At 44.3% G+C, this 15,805-nt stretch overlaps 1 protein-coding gene across 1 annotated transcript in view; it reads right to left on the bottom strand.

Moving 5' to 3' along the window:
* Positions 1-15,805, bottom strand: part of OCA2 (OCA2 melanosomal transmembrane protein) — a 370,679-nt gene that overhangs the window by 228,933 nt on the left and 125,941 nt on the right. Inside the window, exon 18 of the mRNA XM_058290617.1 lies at positions 14,496-14,604. Coding sequence (XP_058146600.1) covers positions 14,496-14,604 — 109 coding nt within the window. The remainder of the gene's footprint in view (positions 1-14,495; positions 14,605-15,805) is intronic.

Here is a 15,805-nt window from a genome sequence, read left to right as displayed (position 1 = left end):
CCCTTGCCAAGGTGACCCTAGAAATCATGGGTGGATACAGCGGTGCTTCAGTTCACAAGGAACCCCACTGGCCAGCACCAGACATGCAGTATCAGTGAGAAAAGTCCTTGGTTGCGTTAAGCTTCTGAGGTGTCAGGGTCAATGTTTTACCCAGAATAGTCTATCCTATCACGGTACATCCGGCCTGAGAAAATAGCAAATGCACTGGGTATAAGTAATAAGATGAAGTGTTTGCAAATGTTGAAAGAAAAAAATAGGTGAGTCATGTTTCCAGTAGTTGAATTTTGTTCTAATTAGCTGCAACATTCGCTAACAATGGAAGCCCTAATAGCAAAAAAATCAACATTTGGAAAATGGGTACTCTTAAGATTATAAGCCCCAGAAATGAATGCCAAAGTATTAATTGCACAGGATGTATTTAAGTTCTTGTTTGTTGATCTTGAGGAGATGGAACAGGACTGCAGCTTTGTTGAAGAAAAGCCAGTGACTCTCTAATATTATGACTCCGGAGTTAGGACTATCCAGAGCCCTGGAAGAAATCATCCTCTGGCCCCAATTCTTCTTATAATCCTTTAGGTAGCTGGGTTCACCAAATTTACTTTCTTATAGCCAACATGAGGGCTGTCCTACCAATGCTGAGAAAATCATGTTAATGCGTGTTGAGACAACTTAAAACATCAAGGTTAATGACCAGTGAGAAAAACTGCAAATAACCATTCAAGCAGATCTGAGAGCTGCAACCATTTCTGTGATGAAATGCTTGTCTAACACCACACTCCTCCATGAATAATTCACAGATAATTTTGTTTAAATGGACCACTAGAAAAATCCTTGGTTTAAAAGCTTCTGTAGTTCTTTGTCAAAGTTATCCAGCCCTTTAACAACCTCGGCAGTGTTACTACTAAATATAGGCCAGGAAACACAAGCCATTTGCCATAAAAAATGAAGAGGAACAGTCATTTAATTGTTTGTTCTACCTCCAATTCATTGACTCATTCAAACTTAATGGAGGACATTGGTTGCATTATTTATACCATGGGAGCTAATCAAAAGGGAAGATCACAAACAACAAAGACTCATATTTGGAGAATCAGAGCCAAACAATGACCAACCTTGTGAAATACTTCACAAGATTCCTGTCAAGGTTGTGGTTTATAAGCAACTTAGGAGAGAAACTGACCTTCTTCATCTTTATATATCACAGTAGCTTTCTCGTGCTGTTCAAGAAATGTGGCTCATTTAAATTGGGGAAGATGCCCAGAGCCATGTTCTAATGTTATAACATTTATAACAAAAGACAAAGATCGTTGGTACTGTAAACCACGGTGAGAACTGTGAATTATAGGAGAAAAGGGGTTCACGGGTTGTTTAGTAGAGGACAGCGTTTCCATGTGGCAGCCGCTTGGGGATATGGCTGTCAGAACAGGGCACAGGATGGTTTTGAAGGAGTTGGAGGGACAAGAGGGGCCCCCACACTCCCTGGGAAACCACCCATGAATTACTGGCAAGTGTCACCTACCCATCATCAGCCTGGGCGCTAGGCTCTCCATCCCCCATCGCCATCCCCACCCAGGCCAGTCTCTCAGTCCCACTGGAAGCAGGAATTGAGCTGGAAACCCATGTATTTCATTCTTAAAGTTCTCTTCCTGTTTTGGACATTTTATTATTGCCCAGTTACCTGAATGTCAATCTTTACTTGGTAATCAAGGCCTCCAAGAAGAAAGAGCCAGACGTTATCAGTCACCAGCAATTAATTTACAAAAATCACATCCTTCATGAAAGGAAGAAGTCTTTATTGATAATGACAAAAATATCTACAACAGAGTCATAAATGGCCACCTCAACATTTAGACATGGGGTCATGTTGTTGTGAATGGCTGAGAAAGGACCTGCAAAAATCTACTTCTCCATAAAAGCAATGAGAACACTGGCAAAGCTGTCAAAATGCAACTGTTTCGGAATTCTGGAAATTGACCAAAGGCCTGCAACAACATGAGAAGTAACAACAATTCAAGAAAAATAGTCAAATCTTGGTGAGAACAGATATATTTGCATAGTCTTAATTTGCCTTACTCCCGACCCCCTATCCCCAGCTCCGTAGTGGACTTGAAAAATAACAGCTCCCCAATCATGGTGAAAACCAGCAGTTTAGCAGCCACTGTAGGAGGTGGAATTGCTTTGGAGATCCTCAAAAATCCCATCCACAGAGAACTGTCATTATCTGACCTGTTTAGTGTTCCCTGGAAATTTCCTACTCCCAGGGCATGTCTTTATTTGAGCTTACTCAGAGCTTACTCACTGAGACAGCTTATTATTTTTTCAGGGTGTTTTTTGAAAAACAATCTTCGAGGATTGTTAAACATCACAGCTGCCTGAGAAGGCAATAACAGTTGGGGCACATAAGAAGCTAAACAAAAACTTAAAAAACTGGGGAATGAGCTGTCCATGGGGAACTATGAAAAGCTCTATGTATTACTGAGAATCGATGAAGCTACACATGTGTGCAGGGCAGTGCGCATAGCCAGGAAAGACTTGAAAAGGTCCCAATTGCTCAGCTCTGGCTGACACTAAGACTATACAGTCAGAAAGTCAAGGAAAAGACAAAGTTGTAAACTTACTCCTGGAGCATCAAAAGCATGCCCAAAAATGCACACAGAGCCTCTTAGCAAAAACTGGGGGATTATCTGTTTAAGGCATTTAAGGAAATCTTGGTCCAACCATTAGCTGACCACTAAGCTAATTGAGCAGAGACTCCAGTGGCCACACATGACAAAGAATTGAGACCTTATAGAATTAGTTCAGGGAAGTCATTAAACAAGCAAACATAGCAACAACAAAGACCAAGACTAGCAAACATGGGAGGATCTGATTTCCAGAGTTGCCATAGTATATAATATAATATATATTACATAATATATAGTGGAGTCCCAGTAAGATAGGAGAGAAGAAATGGTAAGTCATGGTTTTAAACTGTATGTACCTCCAGAAAAACAAGCTCTTAAAGCTAACCCATTACTGTGGATATAAGCCTATTGTAAGTAGGATCTTTGATTTGATTGCTTCAGTTAAGGTATGGCCCATGGTTGGTCTTAATCCTCTAACTGTAATCCTTTGCAAGAGGAGGTAACTCAGACAAAGACAGAGAAAGCCACAGAAGTAAAAGGCTAACAGCAACAAAACCTGAAAGAGAAAGAAGATACCAGTCATTCGCCTTGCCATGTGTCAGAGGACCCAAGGTTCACCTGCAGACAGTCTTTGGGAAAAAAGCATTGCTTTGATGGTGCCTTGATTTAGACTTTCTCATGACCTCAAACTATAAACATATAAACTCTTATTGGTAAAAGCCAACCCATTTAATGATATCTGCTTTCAGCAGCCTAGCAAACCAAAACATGGTGAATAAAGAATATTTGAAGAAATAATGGCCAAAAATATTCAGAATTTGATGAAAAACCATTATTCTCCACATCCAAGAAACTCAACGAATATCAAGTAAGATAAACTCTAAGAAATTCACACTTCTATATCATAAATCAATTATTGAAGGTGAATGCAAAAAGAAACTGTTGAAGGCAGCAAGACAGAAACAAGTCATTTCATAAAAGGGATCCTCAATAATGTTAATAGATGATATCGCATCAGAGACCACAGGCATCAGAAGGCACTCAAGTGATATGTCCAATGTGTGAAAATAAAAAAATAAGTCAACCAAGAATTCTACATCCAGCAAACTATAATTTAAATTTGAAAGAGAAATGAGATATTTTCTGATAAACAATATTAAGAGAATTCATTGCTAGCACCCAAGACACTCAAGAAATACTTTCAGGATGAAGTGAAAGTATATAACACAAAAACTCAAATCTACATGAAGAAATAAATAGAAGATGTAACGGTACTTATATAGGTAAATATAAAAGACAATACAAATGTAATTTTGTAAATTTTAAAAATCTGATTTAAATCTGATAACTAAAATCAGAGATGAAACATGGGACAGTATTCTAACCCCACTGAAATAAAAAGGACTATAAGAGGATACTATGAACAACAGTATCTAATTGTTATCTAATGTTATCAATAAATTAGATAACATAGATTAAATGCACAAATTCTTAGAAACATACAAACTACCTACTCTGACTCAAGAAGAAATAAAAAATCTTAACAATCCCACTACTAGAACAGATTGAATCAATAACCAAAAACTTCCAAAGAAAAGCCCAGGACCAGATGTTTTCACAGGGCAATTTTACCAAGGAACGGCTTAATACCAATTCTGTTCAAACTCATCCAAATATGGAAGAGGAGAAAACACTCCCTATTTCATTCTATGAGGCCAACATTACCCACATACCAAAGCCAGATAAAGATGTCACAAGAAATAAAATTACTAATAGCTCTGATGAATAGAGATGTGAAAATCTTCAACAAAATACTAACAGACTCTAATACCACATTAAAAGAATTATAACGCATGACCACATGGAATTTGTCCCTGGTTTCAAGGATGGCTCAACCTAAGAAAATCAATTAATGTAACACACCATATGTAAAGAATGAAGCCCGAAAAATCACATTATCATCCCAACTGCTGCATTAACAAATGCTGATTTAACAAAATCCAGCACCTGTTTTTAATAAAAACACTTGGAGCACTAGGAATAGAAGAAAACTTCCTCAACATGATAAAGAACATATATTAGAAACCCAAAGTTAACATCCTACTCAATGGTGAAAGACTGAAAGCTTTCCCTCCAATATCAGGAATGAGACAAAAATGTCCATTGACACAACTGTTATTCAAAAATTTACTGGGAGCTCTTGCCAGAGAAATTACATTAAAAAAAGAAGGAAGAAAAGAAAAGACTTCCAATTTGGAAAAGAAGTAGAACATTCACTATTTGCAGATGACATGACATACCCTAGTAATGAAAACCTGAAATGGAAATCAAGAAAAAAAATCAACTTACAACAGCAACTAACAGAATCAAAGACCCAGGCATAAATCTAACCAAGGATGTAAAGGACTTGTACATAGGAAACTCTAAGACACTGATAAAAGAAATCAAAGAAGACCTACATTAATGGAAGGACATTCTGTGCTCATGGTTTGGGAAAGTAAATATTGTTAAGAATAACAATCATACCCAACGCAAATGATAGATTCAATGCAATCCCAATCAAAATTGAAACAACCATTTTTGTAGAAATGGAAAAGTCAATCATCAAATTTATATGGAAGGGTAAGGGACCCAGAATAGCAAAAGCCGTCTTGAAAAAGAAGTATGAAGTTGGAGATCTCACACTTCCTTATCTTAAAACTTATGACAGGGAAGCGGACTTGGCCCAGTGGATAGGGCATCCATCTACCACATGGGAGGTCTGCAGTTCAAACCCCAGGCCTCCTTGACCCGTGTGGAGCTGGCCCACGTGCAGTGCTGCTGTGCACAAGGAGTGCCATGCAGGTGTGTCCCCACGTAGGGGAGCCCCATTTGCAAGGAGTGCGCCCCATAAGAAGAGCCACCCAGCACAAAAGAAAGTTCAGCCTGCCCAGGAATGGCGCCACACACATGGAGAGCTGACACACAAGATGACGCAACAAAAAGAAACACAGATTCCCATGCTGCTGACAATAACAGAAGTGGACAAAGAAGAACATGCAGCAGATGGACACAGAGAGCAGACAACGGGGGTTTTAGGGAGATTGGGGGGGAAAGGAGAGAGAAATAAATAAAAAATAAATCTTTAAAAAAAAAAACTTATGACAAAGCCACAAAAATCAAACAAGCATAGTACTGGCACAAGGTCAGACATACACACCAGTAGAATCAAACTGAGAACTCAGAAATCAGCCCTCACATTTATGGCCAACTGATTTTTGAGAAGGAGGCAAAACCATTCAATTGGCAAAGTACAGTCTCTTCAACAAATGTGCTGAGAAAATGGTACTCCATTTGCTATTGAAAAAAGGAAGATCCCTACCTCACACATGTATAAAAATCAATACAAAATGGATCAAAGAGCCAGAACTACCAAATTCTTAGAAGAATGTAGGGAGAGTCCTCAGGATCTTGTGTTACACAAAGGTTCTTAAACTCTACACCCAAAGTGCAAGCAACAAAAGAAAAAATAGGTAAGTGGAACCTCATCAAAAGTAAAAGCTGTTGAACCTCGAAGGACTTTGTCATGACAGTAAAACCACCACCTACAAAATGGAATAAAATATTTGGCAAAATATATAGTTCTGTTATTATCAGGTTAACACAAACTATATATTATCATTGCTTTATATGCTTTAAATATATGAAGGTATTTTTCTATTTTACTACAGTCTCTTCAGTTACAGCTCTAATTTCTGTGGATTTCATTAGCTTTTCTGTCTCATTCAGTGTTAGGTCAGGTTTCTTTTTTTTTTTTTCACTTTTTAAAAAATGAATTTATTAAAATCTATCACCCACACACAAACATACATAAACAATAAGTGCATAGCAATAGTTGCAAACTTACAAAACAGACATATAGGGAAACGGACTTGGCCCAGTGGTTAGGGCGTCCGTCTACCACATGGGAGGTCCGCGGTCCAAACCCCGGGCCTCCTTGACCGGTGTGGAACTGGCCCACGCGCAGTGCTGATGCGCGCAAGGAGTGCCGTGCCACACAGGGGTGTCCCCCGCGTAGGGGAGCCCCATGCGCAAGGAGTGCACCCCGTAAGGAGAGCTGCCCAGCGCGAAAGAAAGTGCAGCCTGCCCAGGAATGGCGCCGCACACACTTCCTGTGCCGCTGAGGACAACAGAAGCGGACAAAGAAACAAGACGCAGCAAATAGACACAGAGAACAGACAACAGGGGGAGGGGGTAGTTAAATAAATAAACAAATCTTAAAAAAAAACACACACAAAACAGACATATATAACACCATACGAGACCTCATAACTCACCCTACCACCAACCCCTTGCATTTTGTTAAACCTTTTTAACTAATGATGAAGGAACATTGTCAAAATAGTACTACTAACCAAAGTATTTTCCCCCAAGCCTCCCTACTATTATTATCTTTATATCATTTATATACGAACATACATAAACAATTAAGTGTATAGTACAAGTTGTGAACTTACAAAGCAAACATGCATAACAGCATACAGGGAACCCATACATCAACCCTCCACCAACACCTTGCACTGTCATGAGACGTCTGTTACAAATGATGAAAGAATTTTGTCAAAATCTTTCTTTGCTATCTCCTCCATTTGTTGATCACGCTGCTCCACCTCCCTGTGTCTGTGTCCAAACCATCCCTCCAACCCAGGTGACTGCCACTGTCTTCCCTTAGGCCACAGCAAGGAAAAACCTTTCTGGGAAGATGCTCGGAGGAGAAAACCCTGGAACTGTCACCCTCTCAGCCTCACCGGCCAGAAGATGATGTGACTTCCCAGGACCTCCTCTCTCCATCTGCGCTCAGAGCTTCTCCCAGCACAATGTCATTAGATGCCACCATCTTCTAACTGACCCCGAGACCCACATGTGCTGCCCCCTCCACAGTTACAGCTCTTACTTCAGATTGACAGACGGGTGCTCTTGTTACCATTTAACTTCCCGCCTGACTGCTCTGAGTTCTCAGTTAGATAACGTGTGGGTTAGAAGAAGAGTAGGTCAGAACCTCGCAGAGGGGGAGGTCTCGCCATTGAAAGAACAGGCCCTGCGTAGCTCCGTCTTGTGGCCTTGGGGCTTCTGAGCTCAGGAAAAGGAGGGCACTTCTGCATGGGCTGAGGGCAGCCCTGACCACTGGCCTCCATGGCCCTCCTCGGGCACCCCTGCCCGGCCACCCACTGTCCCTGCTTTGTATTGGAATTTTTACAGGGTTCGTGTGCTCCTTTGCATTTGCTCAACCTGACCCTACGACTGAAGTGGTCTTCAGTCATCCTCAAGTTTTGAAACACTTCTGTCCAAGTCTCGACCAAATGCTGCCTTCCCCAAGAGACTCGCCTCGCCTCTTTGAATTGGATGTGACCTTCTCTTCCCCTTCTCTCCACCTTCTCCCCCTTCCTCTCCTCTTCCCCCTCCCCCGTCTAGTTCTCTTTCATTTTAATACCTACAGCATTTCACCTGTGCCTTTATTATGGGAAGTCATCTATAATTTGGGACCGATACCTTATCGTTTGTCATTCTGTAACACCTCTGAAAATCAGTCTTAAGTAGTCGTGTGGTCTTTCTGCACCTGAAGTGACTCCTTGTGCAGAATAAACAGGAGTCCACCTCCCCTTCTCAAGTCATGAGCCTGGGGACCCCGTCTTCATGTTCACCGTACTACACCAGGCCTGACCCTGCCTGCACTTGTTTCATAAATGCACGAATCAGTGAGTGAATGGGTGGGTGGTGTAATTAAAATGAACTGCTTACTAGAAATGGCGATATCTAGAAAGCCTGCTGGGAAGTGTTGGGAATGTCAGCGCAGCTCACAGGGACCCTTTCTCTGAACCGCCCTCCTCCCGGGCCTTTTGTCATAACTTTCTGGGCTAGGAGAGAAGCAAACCAACTCGGACCTGTCCCACTCCTTACCTGGGAGCCGGGATTAAACGTGGCTTTGCGTGGCTGGACGGAGAGCCTAAATTGAGAGACTAATGAGGCAACCAGTCTTCAGCTGTGAGCAAGGAAAAGACTAGAAACATAAAGCTGGGAAAACACTGGGGGTCCAAGGGGGAGAGGGCGATGGCAGCCGTTCCTACAGCTGAGCCCGACACCCGCGGCGACCCCTGGAGTCGGCCAGACAGCCCTGCTCATTGCACTACTCCCCTAATGGGCTTAAGAGAGCAAACTGCTTTTTTGCTAACTAAAAATACCTTCACAAAGACAAAAAAAAATTGCTCAACAATTGGGACACTGAGGGACACTGAAAAGACCAGCAATCTGGAAACCATAATCAGGGAAGCAATTAGAGAAAATTTTCCACAACTGAAATCTAATCAAAGCCTAGATACTGCGAGAGAATCTAGGGGTGCCTTCTGAAGTCATTATCAGAGAACGAGAGCGAGAAAATGACCAGTGGACGCTATCCCTGTTAAGGCCAAAGACAACCTCTTAAAGTCTGCCTGACTGCCTCTTTTTTCGGTTTCATCATCGGCCAGCCACAATCTGAAAGCCTAAGATTCTGAAGAGCAAAAACGATTAAACCGTTTTTATGCCAAAATTCAATGAAACCTGACTTGAACCGCGATGAGGCCTTGATTTAGCCCTCTGTTATAAACATCCACGCTTCCCCCAGAAATCGGTGTTTTGACGGCAGGGTGCCATCCCCAGGCCTCTCAGGAAGTGTTACGTTACATACAATTCCTAAAATAAAAATGAAGAAAGTGAGTTCCGGAACGTTCGCGGGCCTGGGGCTTCAGGGAGGGCCGCGGGCCCGGGGCTGACCTCGGCCAGCGCAGGCAAGCCCAGGGCACCCCGCGCGGCCTCTGCCCTGCGCCCTGGGGAGCTGCGGCCCTGGGGACGGCGTGCACTGCCGAGCCGTACCCGCTCTCCCACTCCCGCCTGCGCTCCCGCACGCCGCTGGGCCACGTGGGCGCCCGCCGCCCCTCCGAGCCCCGGCGGGGGCCAGCTCTGCGTGGACACCCGTCCTCGCGGAGGCCGAGCTGTCGGGCCTTGGCCTGGGCCCAGCACCAATACCCGCTTCACAGCAGGGCCTCCTGGCCGATGGCGTTGCAGGGCCCCCGGCATCGGCAAGGTGGCCACGCGTGGACATCAGGGTCCCGTGGGAGACGCTGGCTGGAGGGGATGGACACCAGCGGGTCAGTGCTCCTGCCCCATTCTGTTGGAAACTGAGGCACAGTGGCCTCACAAGGAGAGACGTGCTGTGACCATGCTAGTGCTGTCTCCATGACTGCACTTACACCCTAAGGAATATGGTAATTAAGAGTTCCCGGCCAACCGGATGAAGCTGTTAAAGGCTGAAAGAAAAGATGAGCACGTGCCTTTTGTAGTGACTAGAACACTTAGACTTTGTACCTTGAGATAAGATTTTTTTTAATTCCTTAGGCTATGGGTAATGCTGCTTGATGTCACGTAGGCTATGTGTTACTGCTTATTGGCACGTGGGCTACGTATGCCTGCTTCTTGTCACATACACTGGGGTATACAGAGAGCCCCTTGTAAACAAGAAAGTTGTCTGAGGAGTCATTACTCGCAGACCCCCTGATTCCAGCTCTCTTGTTCTTTCTCTTTGTTTCCTTCTCCCTTTTCTCTTTATTTCATTCCCGATACCCTCCGGGTCCAAATCTCCAACACCATTCTACCCCGGGGACTCTGGAGATGCTCCCACGCTGCTCAGACAACTGGGCAAGGAGGGCCTGCCCGGCCGCCCCTCCCCTACTCTGCCCCTGCCCCTCCCCCTCCCCTCCCCTGTCCCCTGGCCCCTCCCCCTCCCCTTCCCTGCTCTGCCTCCTCCCCTTCCCTGCTCTGCCCCTGCCCCTCCCTCCTCCCCCTGGGATCAGACTCCCCAAGAAGGGGCTCACCCCAAGCCTTTGCCTCAGGCTTTGCTATCTACGTGTTCCAGGCAGAGTCCGTCACATATTAAATTCTCAGTGTAATTCAGTTTGAATCTGTAATATGAATACGAAGCTTGTCCATGCATTCTACAACAAGGCACCGAGCAAAGAAAAATGTAGAAGACACAGACCATGGCCTCGAGTCTAGGGGGGGTTGGGGGTGAGAAGGGTGTGACGGGGCAGAGAAGAAAACACAGACGCAGAATAAAATGTATACTCTGTGCATACAAGGTGCCCTGCAACTCCAGGCGCCGAGGGCCACCGAGGGCCCCAGCAGTTGGACCCCCCAGGAGCTGCTATGGGAATGCAAAGTGGAAATGGCCCTGTGGGAAACTGCACAGCAGGTTCTTATAAAGTTAGGCACGTACTCACTACCTGACCCAGCAGTTGTGCTCCTAGATGGTATGAAATGAAAACTTGCATTCACACAAAAAGCCGCACGTGAACGTTTGCAGTGGCTCTATTCATAATACCCAAACACCCGAGTGGAAGGACACAATGTGGTACATCCGTACCATGGAACACCGCTCTGCAAAATAAAGAGCAAACTCCTGATATGAACAACCACTTGGATGACTCTTTAAGGCACTGGGCTGTGCGACAGAAGCCATTCTCAAAATGTCATATACCATCTGATTCCACGTAGAGTGACATTCTCAAAAAGACAAATCTGTAGCAATGGAGAACAGATCAGTTGTTACCAGATTAAGGGCAGAGGGAGATGACTACAGAGGGATAGCACGAGGGAGATTTCAGGGGTAAAAGGAACTGTTCTGTATTCTGATTTGGTGATGGTTACATGAATCTATACATACGGTAAAACTCATAGAACTTTATACCAAAGGGAAACTAATTTTGCTGTATGATAATTTTTTAAAACAGAATAAACAGAATGATAGCCAAAGCTGTGTTTCGGTTAGGACTTTTGAATGAAGGCGCTGTGTTAAACGACATCACCTTGTGCTACCTGATGTCACCTTAAGTTACGTGACATCACACTGTGATACGGTCCCTTATTCATCAGGCTGCCTTCAAAGCAGAGTTTCACCAACCATGCAGGACTCCTCTCCACTGGCTGGAGCGCTGGGACGACCTTGCGTCTACGTTGTCTCTGTTTCCAGAAGAACTACTGTCACTCTAAAGAAACTATTCCATATCAAATATGTATTAATCGAACTTTCCTGCAAATTAACTTAATCTTTCCCATATCAGATTGAATTAGCATATATATATATTACATATTCCAGGACCACCAGATTAAATCAGACCCTAACTGGAAAAAAAAGCAAGATTTAAAAGCAGACAAGAAATAAGCCATCGATAACAGATATAACCATGCAAAACAAGATGTAACATCTCAAGATAAAAGTGACTTCCAAAGCTAATGAATATTTTCACAGAACTCAAGACCAATTAGTTAATGAACTGACTTTAAACCTTAAAAGTATTGTTCTCAATAATAAAACTATTGCCAAATGCTAACAAAATTATACACAAACCTCAATATATACTTAGTTTCTAAAATGTTTGCTAATGTTCATTTAAACTGGGATTTCAAATAAAATTCAAAACAAAATAATCTGTGAATGCCCAAACAAATTTTCAAATGGAATTTCTCTGCCAACAAAACACCAGTTTTATTTCATTTTATCACCAGTGGTGATCATCTAACATCGTGTCATAATTAAAGGTTTATAATGTTTAAATTATATTATGTCTAGAGTGTGGTTAAAAAATAATTGCATTACAACAATAATTTTTAGATACACTTCACTATATATATTGAAATTTTGTTGCATTTTTAATACTCCTGTTTTTGCATTTTTCATTACTTCATCATGATTCTATGTAGAGCAGCTCAGTTGTTTACAAGACATCTGGCAAATTGTATTGTAAGGGTAATTGGGGATATAAATTCTGAAAGTGTGGGAACACATGATATAAGGCTGAACATCCCGTCAAAATTACACGCATCATGTGTTATGAACAAGTGCTACACAATGGTGACTTCCTGTATATGACAGAAAAGGGAAGGATCGATTTGTAAAGATTTCTATTAATAATAGTAGACAAGAAAGCAAAGAAGCAATGATGGGATGTAAATACTGAATCTTGCCCTCATTATCAATCTACTTTACAAAATTAAAAGACTGCATTCTACAGTAGTTAGGTTCTTCAAATATTGCTGTAAATCAAGGTCTTGCTTTTTAAGTGTTTTAAATATCTTAGCAGAGGTCAATTTTGAAAAGAATCCACGGGTAAAACCTTTGGTTAAAGAAGACAGTCCTTGGCACCGATTCAAGTTTATCTTTGTCATGAACCCCTGCTTTCACACGGTGTGGATCTAGGAGTGATTTTTGTTTTCTTTTATTTTAAGTAAGGACACCAACAGACATAATTGTTGAGTTAATCAGAAGAAATTGATGGAAAGTGGGAAATAAGAAGGACACTGGGGATTAGAAAAACCTATGCTGAGCTCCGAGTAAAGGTGAGAGACGCTCCAGTAGAACGCTGAAGGAGGCCGGGGCCGCCGACCGGGGGAAAGGGCGGGGAAGCCTCTGCCAGGCCCTCCCCGTCTGTCCTGGCTCTGGTAGTGCCGCGGTCAAAGGCCTCGGTGTGGGGGGCGCAAGACCTGGGTGCTGCCCGGAGGAGAGCCTTCCAGCGCAGAGCGGGCGAGGCCGCGGGCCCTCCCAGGAAGGCTCTCCTCTCCTCACTGAGCCGCCCAGGGGAAGAAGGAACCGCACTGCACCCTGCCAGTTCTTCCTGGCTCTTCCCGGGCGCTCCTCAGGGAACAGTTTCAAGATCTGGTCAGCGCAGCGTGGACAACAAGAACCACTGTCCAGCCCTCTGCAGTGCAGCCCCGAGAGAGGAGCGCCTACCCTGGAGTCTGCAAGGCGAGGGGTTGGTTGCTCTCCTGCCTCTCTCTCTCTCCTCTCTCTGTCTCTTCCTTCCTCTCTGACTCTTAATCTCTCTCCCTCCTCTTCCTCTCACCCTCCCTTTCTCTCTCTCTCTCTCATCTTTCTTTCCTTTCTCTGTCTCTTTCTTCTCCTGTGTCTCTTTGTCGCTCTCTCTGCCTCTCTCTTTTCTTCCCTTCTGTCTCTCTCTCTCTCTCTGTCCCTTTCTTCTCACCCTCTACCTCTCTGGCTCTCTCTTTCCTCTCCTCTCTGTCTCTCCCTATCTCTCCCTTTTTCTTTCTTCTCCCTCTCTGTCTCTCTGTGTTCCTCTCTTTTCTCTCCACCTCTCTCTTCTCTTTAACCACCTCTCTCTGTCTTTCTGTCCCTCTCCTTCCTCTCTTCTTGGCTCTATCTGTCTCTTTTTTCCCCTTTCTTCCCCCTCTCTGTCTCTCTCCTTCCCCTCTGTCTCTATGTTCCTTTTCCTTCTTCCTCCTCCTCCTTCCTTCCTTCCTTTTTCTCTCTCACTCCCCCTCTCTCTCTTCTCTCTCTCTCTCGTGTCTCTGTCTTTCCTCTCCTGTCTCTCTCTAGCCCTCCCTCTGTCTCTCTGTCTTTCCTCTCCCTCCCTGTGGGTTCCTTTCTTTTCTCTCTACCTCTCTCTTTTCTTTGACCTCCTCTCTCTAGTTTTCTGTCTCTCTCTTTCCTCTATGTTTCTCTTTCTTTCCTCCCTTCTCTCTCTTTCTATCTGTTTCTTTTTTCCTCTTTCTTCCCCCCCCCCGCCTTTTTTCTTTCCCCTCTGTCTCCGTGCTCCTTTTCCCTTGTCCTCCTCCTCCCTCCCTCCCTCCCTCCCTCTCTCTCTCCATGAAACAAAGAGGGAGGTAGTGCAGAAGGGCCCTCTTTCCCTCAGGGCTGCCCCCTCGTCTCAGCCCCCACTTGCCTCCTTTCTGCCCAGCTACTACAAGCACCATTAGCTCCTGGAAGCTGCTTTGAAACCTTCCCATTCAGACTATGAGACCAATTACAAAACCCGCCAAGAAAAGCCGACAAAAGATGAGACTCACCAAGATCAAGATGAATGCCAGCAACAAACGAATTGAGAAAGAACATGAAGATCACAAATCCCAGCACGACCAAGCACTTGATGAGCAGAATCCCGTCGGAGATCCTGTGCTGTGAGAGAGAAGAGCACACCTGGTTGACTCAGTACACTTTTCTGAGTCCTGCCGTGTGGCCATTATCCCACCTGACTGAATTTCTCCTGATAGTAAAAAAATATGAAATCTTAATCTTGAAAGAAGATAATCAGTCATTATGTCAAAAGGAAAAATGTACGGATTCAAGACAACCTCACAGAAAATCTTTATGAAAACTGAACCCAATAAATTCAAAATGCAGTATAAGCCCTTTATAAAATACCTGATTAATAGCTTTTCACCACACCCTAGAGAATGTTAGCTGTTCCCTTCCCTTGGGTCAGGGCCAAGCCCTAACTGCAGCTTTGTGTGAGAAATGGGAAAGCCCATTAGACAATACAAAGAACTCCAGCCACCCAGCCTCTCCGGACATTTGTATTTCTACAAATATTCGTACGGTCATATAGCTTCCATCTTATTTCTCCTTTCTATTACCGAGACAGTACTCGTGGTGGCGACGAGGTGGGCATGTCTTCCTAATAACACAACGGCTGCGAATGGCCCTCACCGAGTTCCTACAGGCAAACCTCACAGGACACGGGAGGGCAGTTCCCAAGAAAACATGTGGGAATCTGTCCAGCCACTTGGGGTCCAGGGATGGGGGCAGAAGGCAAACTGTCCCCTGCAGCCTCTTTAGGCACCCCGAGCTACCGTCCTCCTTCCCACGGCCTGCACCTTGGGCCTGAGAAGGGAGCCAGGCTTCCCTTGCTGTGGGGCCTCACCAAGACCCCCTCCCTCTAGAAGCTCCCTAAGGGTGGAATTGGGGTGGTACAAAGGGGCCGCGACCGCCCACCCACCTAATCAGGTCTCCTGTGGGTGTCCCTGCACCCTCTGTGCAAAAGGCCAGCCATGCTGTCTTTAATTAAATACCGCTGCACCAGCAATCTGTCTCCATATATATTTTTGTTTCTCTGCTATCATAAACCCAAATGTGGGGAACTTCTGTGGCAGATGGTGGAGTAGGGGGCTCCAGGACTCGGTCTCTCCCCAGAAGCAGCTCTTACTCAGGCAGGAACCGTCTGTAACAACTATATGAAATTCCAGAGGCCAAAGAACAGCGTAGAGCAAGAAGGGAAGAGCAGGGGAAAGAGGCTGGTAAATTATGGTAAAGAACAGTAACGTGCTCTCTCGGCACAACGGCAACCCGTGCCTACCCCCCACTCTCACAGGTTTTTAGA

Source organism: Dasypus novemcinctus, chromosome 3 (genome assembly GCF_030445035.2).
Source record: "Dasypus novemcinctus isolate mDasNov1 chromosome 3, mDasNov1.1.hap2, whole genome shotgun sequence".
NCBI classification, from domain to species: domain Eukaryota; kingdom Metazoa; phylum Chordata; class Mammalia; order Cingulata; family Dasypodidae; genus Dasypus; species Dasypus novemcinctus.
Note: the sequence above shows the minus strand (reverse complement) of the source record. Positions and strands in the feature narration are given on the sequence as shown.